Below are 6,341 nucleotides of genomic sequence, written 5' to 3'. Positions count from 1 at the left end.
TATTAAAAAATCCCTAAAATCCAAAACGGAGAGGACATATCACGTGCACCTATAAAGATAGTGACCTCCCATGTTTTAAAATATATCCAACATTAAAACCTGATCGAGTTTTTTTTATTTTTTTATTTTTAATTTAATGTAATTTAATTTTATTATTATTATAAAAATAATGACAATTGATGACAAGCTATGGTTACCACTATTTTTCAGAAGTCGTGAAGACTCACATAAGTATTTCAATATTTCATGACCATAAGTATGACTTCCACACCAACCGCAGATTTCAAACTCGAGATCTTCAATTTTTAATTTTAAAAAAAATCTTGTAATGCCACTAACTCGTGGTTAAAACCTGACCAGGTTAAATACAACTAAAACTGATTGACTAAGGGCTGGTTTGGTATTGATGTGCTTTGAAAAAAAGCTGCTTCTGCTGTGCTGTGAGAATAAGCAGCTGTGAAATAAAGCAGCAGAGTGTTTGGTAAACTTTTTTGTAAAAGTGCTTTTGAAAAAAAAAAGCAGTATTAGAGTGTTTGGTAAACTTTTATGTAAAACAGATGTGAAAAAAAGCCGGTTTTTCAAAGCTAGGTTTTGCAGCTTCTTGTTTTTGGCTTTTTTTCATCCAAAACTGTGAAAAAAAGCTGAAGCTGAGTGTTTACCAAACACAAAAACAGCTCCCAGCTTTTTTTGATAGCAGCTTTTTTCAGAATCACCTCAGTACCAAACCAGGTCTAAATCTATCAAGAAAAAACCATTCCATAGAATATCTCGCCCCAGTACTTTAGGAAAACAATCAATTCAAAACTTTCTCGGAATCGTATGAAGAACAAGTCACACAAAAAACCGACTGAACGAAAAAGAAAAACAAAAAAAATCCATATCCTGTACAAAATTTTACATCCAAAACACCTGCAGTAATTAAATTATAAGAGTGAACCGGCAGCTAAAAAGGAGCTGAGACAACATCCTGGGGTCCTCGTGGTCTTATGAAATAATCATCCGAGTACTCGGGTTCCTCAACTGAATCTATCTTTTGCTTGATTGAACTAACTACTGGTTTCAAACCCTACAAATTAATAATTAATTTAGTTGATTTAAATCTTGGTTTCTAATATTGTTAGATATTCATCGAGAAAAGTTATTAAAATGGTTTTTCAACCACAACGTACCTCTGTGAAAATGCTCATTGCTTCTTCTATATTCTTTGTATTCACCACATACTTGGCTGCCTCCTGCAAGATATCACCATAGTTAAAAATTACAAACCCATAAAAAATAGATAAAATGGAAAACAAATTCAAACTCATGATTCCAACTGTAGCAGAAAGGATAAGAAAATGATCATGCATGCATTCGTCATATACTGTAGCAATAAAAGGAAGAAGAAAATGATCCTGTACTCGCCATATATATAGAACCTCTTGTATATCTTACTCTCTGCATGCCTTTTACCTAATACAAAGAACTTATACGGTAAATAATAAATCATTTCCTTTTTGCTACTGCTACCTGAAATGAGATATCCTTGCTAAGGAGCATATGCATTTCCCAAAAACCCAGAAAAGATTAGAACGGTACCCTTGCAAATTTAATTTGGTCTATCCGCAACGTTCTTGGCTCGGTTTCTATCGATGATTTCCTATCCATCCGGGTTGGAGCAGCTTCCATTTTCTGAAGAGGGAGAGACAGACAGGAAGATATAGAGAGAGCAGAAAGATTTAGAGAGAGAAAGCAGAAAATTTCTTTTGCTTTTTGGGAGCTGAGAGACAGAAACAGATTAAAGCGCGTAACGAAATGATATCTGATGAAGAAAATGAAATATTGTGAAGGGATTGTGTTTATATATACTTGGTGGTAGGTCGTGACTCATTGACTGGTTATCTCACAAGCCAATGCATGGGGAGACCAAGATCACCACGTAACTAACGTGGCCGGTAACCACCACAGAAATTCGAGTGCGTGGCATTCAGGGGACGGGGATGTCCCACGTGGCGGCTGATGGTTTGCCGTGATTCCGACATTTTTTTCCAAATGGGGAGACTTATGGTGGTTTTCTTGGGGACACTTGTCGGCGTAGTGCTGCGCCCTACGGTGACCAACCAGGGAGGAACACGAAGGCTTTTCATTTGCCAAAATTCAAAATAAAAAATGGATTTGATCACGAATAAGGATATAGTTTGGTGGAAAAGTTAGAGACGCAATATTCTATATTTTTCATTTTTGAGAACCACCTTAATGAATGAGACCAAAATTAGGACAGAAATTAAAATGCATTAAGAGAATGTGAGAATTCTAAATTTTCGAACATTTTGAAGTGCTATGAACGTATTCGGATAAAAAAAAAAATTCAATTATTCTGATTTTATGGTTATTTACTTAAATTATATACTTTAAAATTATTTTGTATGTTATTGTTCAATGTTCTTATATATTAAAAAGAATAAGCATACTAGTATACTACAAAATTCAAATTCCAAAATTTCCGAGTATGACGAAAATGTATATAAAAATTGTCATATGATCCAATTTGATTATGAAATTTTGAAACGAAATTGAAAGGTAGTTTCCAATCCGATCCTTCCCAAAAACACCCCTACAACAAATCAACCGTATGATGTTGACCGTAGTTTCTGATCCAGTCCTTTCCAAAAATACCCGTCAAACTCTAAATACAATGCCGCCCTCCACAATAGCTGAATAGTGTTGCAGTTATATTTAGAATAGAAATGTGATTGTATAAATCCTAGGGAATCTGAGAATGTATCTTATATTCCTATTAGGAGTAGATTACCTATTAAATGTTGTAATCCTAAAGGGAAACATTTTTACCTATTATACTACTATAAATAAAGGCACAATGAGGTGAATCAAACATACCTCACAATTAAATCACTATCTATTCTCTCTAATTGTAGTCGGCCCCCCTCTTTCTCTAAACCCTAGATTGTTCAATCAAATAAGCCTACAACATGTTATCAGCATGCTCTTGCCAGAAGCTGAGGAATTGACGCACCGTAGGAGGAGACTATCATCCACAAACTTCAAAGGCTTATTTTTGTTTTTTGCTAATCAGGTACGCTTAAAATAAAAGAAGATATTTGAAATGTCCACGAAGCATGAAAACATTTCCCATGATACATGAACCCCTTTATGTTTATATTTTCCTTACGATAGATACATTGTATATGTTTATATCTTTGTTAATATATATATTTGTTTCATGCATCGCACAATTAAATTGTTATGTGGAATATGTGAGTCAAAGTATAAAATTACATTAGAAGCAAATTTAGGGTTTCCTAAACCCTAGGGGATTTCAAAAAAAAAAAAAGAAGGGAGAACTAGGCCTCGACACTATGCACGCCATCGCTAAGCCTTGGCCTGGGGTCAATTTGATGGGCCTGAAGCCCTGAACCTATTTGCACCTTGGCCCGCGCCATTCAACTAGCCCATATTGGCTGGGTTTTCTTCCCCGAACTACACGCCGCAACCTTTTATGGTTGTTGGGCTTGTGCCACAACTGCGGGCCTGCAGCCCTAGTTCTAGGTCCACACCAACAAGTTGTTATGCTTGCTGGGCTTTGCAGCAGCCCCGGCTCGCATCACATACAGCTAGACCATTCCGGCTGGGCTTCTCATCCAAACCCACAAGCCAGCAAACATGCTAAGCTTGAAACTCGTGCCCCATCTTCAACCTAAAATTGAAAACCAGCTGCGACTGAGGTTTCTCCTACTCCTAAGGCCCTTTAGGGCCCTGTTTTTTACTAAAGGCACCCAACCTGAGCCTAATTATTTTTGGGGCAATATTTTTCGACCCAAATGCTGTTATTTTAGCATTCTAAATAATTTTAACCTGTAAGTTAATCGTATTTTTGCTTCTACAATTGACCCTATAAGGCTCGATTTATTGAATTAATTAAAAGTGACATGTAGTCCATTAATCCGATAATGAATCCAAAATTATTGACCTAAATATCACTTTTGGACATTAACGATTTAATAATTTATTTTTATTTTTTGAACTGTAACATACTTTCGTAGTAACGAAGCTCTCACACTTGAGTTTCCGAAGAACCTCAAATCCACTATATTCAAATTAGTATATTGCATTATGTGTTTCTTGTAGGAACCTCTCATTATGAACTAATTGTTCATAAAACTAAATTGAACCTGTGGTTTCAAATTTAATGCCTTTGAAACTTGAAGTTTTCATTCAAAACATACCACATGAAACCTGTAGTTTTCATGCATAAATTAAACTAATACATGTCTATATAACCTGTATGTTCTACGATATATGTCTATGGCTTACCATATGACTAATCACATTTTTCCCTCTGTTTTAGGGACATGTCGAACTTGGACAAGCTCAATTTCTTCGCTCTAGAAGTCTCTGGAAGAAACTATTTGAAGTGGGTTCAAGACGTGAAGCTCCATCTGACTGCAAAGGGTATTAGAGCCACCATCTAAACACCCGTCGCCGACAAACCTATTGACGAAGCTTAAAAGGCTACTGCAATGATCTTCATTCGAAGACACATCCATGATGCACTGTAGACTGAGTATCGCGCTGATGAGGACCTACGCACCCTCTGGCTTGCTCTGGCCGACCGTTTCGATCACCAGAAAGACATATACGTGCCTAAAGCAAGACACGACTGGCATCATCTTCATTTCCAGGACTTTAAGTTTGTGAATGAATACAACTCTAAAGTTTGTAGAATCTGTTCACTGTTGAAATTCTGCAAAGTGGAACTAACCGAATAGGGTCTCATGAAGAAGGCCTATACGACCTTCCATGCCACCAATATTGTCCTGCAGCAACAATATAGGGCATATAATTTCACCAAGTTTTCAGATTTGATCTCTGTTTTATTTCTCGCTGAAAAGCAAAACCATCTTTGATGAAAAATCATCAATCTCGACCCACTGGCTCGAATACCGCGCCTGAAGCGCATGTGACCAATTTTAGCAGTCATAAACAACGAAAGAATCGTCATGGCCGTGGCAATGGGCGGCAAGCCTCACCACGGGCCCAAGGTCAACAGAGTGTCGCACCTAAGGGAATAAATGTGACCCAGCAGCATCCACCACTCACTTCTAAGGCCCCAAACTTCAAGAACAAGGGCAAAGCTCCCGTTCAGCCTGCTTCTACTGAATTGGACATGTGTTATCGTTGTGGATCAAGGGATCATTGGTCACGCATATGCCGAGCTTCCCCTGAGGCTATTGCCAAGTATCATTCCAGTCATGAGTCTAACTTTGCACATGTGGAACATCCGGAATATGCAACTACATCAATGAAGATATCAGATTTTCAGGATGCGTCAGCTCCTATGAATGAATAAGTTAGACATGTTTTTAGGGTGTTTACCCTTAGTGGCCGAACCCACTAGGAGTGGCTGGCCCTTACCCCCTATTTTTCTAGGTTTATGGTTTAATTTTGAACAATTTTTCTAAGCATTTGGAATAATTTGTTTGGTTTTGGGTTGTTTTGAATAATGGATTGTTATTTGAATGGATATTATTTCCTTGAATTGCTTAATTTATTGAATGAACTTATATTTATGCATGTGACCAATCCAATCAATTTATTTCTAGGTATGTCTAGTAGGAAAGTTAGTTGTCTGGCATATAGTACAACCACGCACACCATCTTGCGTGAACGACACTATTTTACTAACTTAATACCCAAGAAAGCTCATTTGACAACTTTCTCAGGCCCATTCAACCTGATTGAAGGATACGAAAAGGCACGTATTATGTTATCTAATGGTACAATCTTAACCATTAAGGAGACACTTTATTCTCCATGTTCTAGAATTACGTTGCTGAGTTTTAGAGATATTCGAGATAATCAATATCATATTGAAACCACTAAAGATAATAATTCTGAATTTCTTCATATCACTTCGTATGAATATGGCCAGAAGCGTATTCACGAGAAGTTGGAACGTCTGCTGAGTGGGTTGTACATCACAACTATTTGTGGCATAGAAGCCCACAGTGTGGCCGGCCCTATGCCTGCATTCCAGGACACTTTGTTGCTTTGGCATGACCATTTGGGACATCATGGACGTGACATGATGCATTGTATCCTCAAATCTTCACACGAGCATAAGTTACATCCCTATGTTAGAATTCCGCCATGCAAAGCGTGTTCTTTAGGGAAGTTGAATACTTAACCCTCAGATACAAAGATTATTCATGATCCCCCTAAATTTCTTTAGAAGATTCAAGGGGACAATTGTGGACCTATCCAACCAACCTGTGGACCATTTAGATACTTTATGGTGTTGGTTGATGCATCGACACGATGGTCACATATTTGCCTGTTGTCCA

General features: G+C 37.4%; 1 protein-coding gene across 2 annotated transcripts; it reads right to left on the bottom strand.

Moving 5' to 3' along the window:
- Window positions 1-740: 740 nt before the first annotated feature.
- On the bottom strand, window positions 741-1,818 carry LOC137749033 (uncharacterized). Of its 2 annotated transcripts, XM_088686218.1 has the most exons (4): window positions 1,579-1,818; window positions 1,405-1,452; window positions 1,170-1,232; window positions 741-1,066 (listed from the first exon to the last, which is right to left on the bottom strand). In XM_088686218.1, the coding sequence occupies exons 1-4, from the start codon at window positions 1,666-1,668 to the stop codon at window positions 944-946; spliced, it is 324 nt and encodes a 107-aa protein (XP_088542344.1). In that variant the 5' UTR covers window positions 1,669-1,818; the 3' UTR covers window positions 741-943. The 2 variants fall into 2 exon arrangements, with proteins under 2 accessions (XP_088542344.1, XP_068345317.2); XM_068489216.2 differs by lacking the exon at window positions 1,405-1,452 and having other exon boundaries at window positions 1,579-1,815.
- Window positions 1,819-6,341: the final 4,523 nt, after the last annotated feature.

Source organism: Pyrus communis, chromosome 2 (genome assembly GCF_041283825.1).
Source record: "Pyrus communis isolate YQ-2024b chromosome 2, ASM4128382v1, whole genome shotgun sequence".
Classification (NCBI taxonomy): domain Eukaryota; kingdom Viridiplantae; phylum Streptophyta; class Magnoliopsida; order Rosales; family Rosaceae; genus Pyrus; species Pyrus communis.
Note: the sequence above shows the minus strand (reverse complement) of the source record. Positions and strands in the feature narration are given on the sequence as shown.

Bases quoted from the DNA above. Each gene is read 5' to 3' on its own strand.
- LOC137749033 (XM_088686218.1), bottom strand. From the start codon at position 1,668: ATGGAAGCTGCTCCAACCCGGATGGATAGGAAATCATCGATAGAAACC. The intron at 1,453-1,578 runs GTACCGTTCTAA...TCTTTGTATTAG, and splicing joins ACCAAATTAAATTTGCAAGG to GTAAAAGGCATGCAGAGAGT. The intron at 1,233-1,404 runs GCGAGTACAGGA...GATATCTTGCAG, and splicing joins CAAGAGGTTCTATATATATG to GAGGCAGCCAAGTATGTGGT.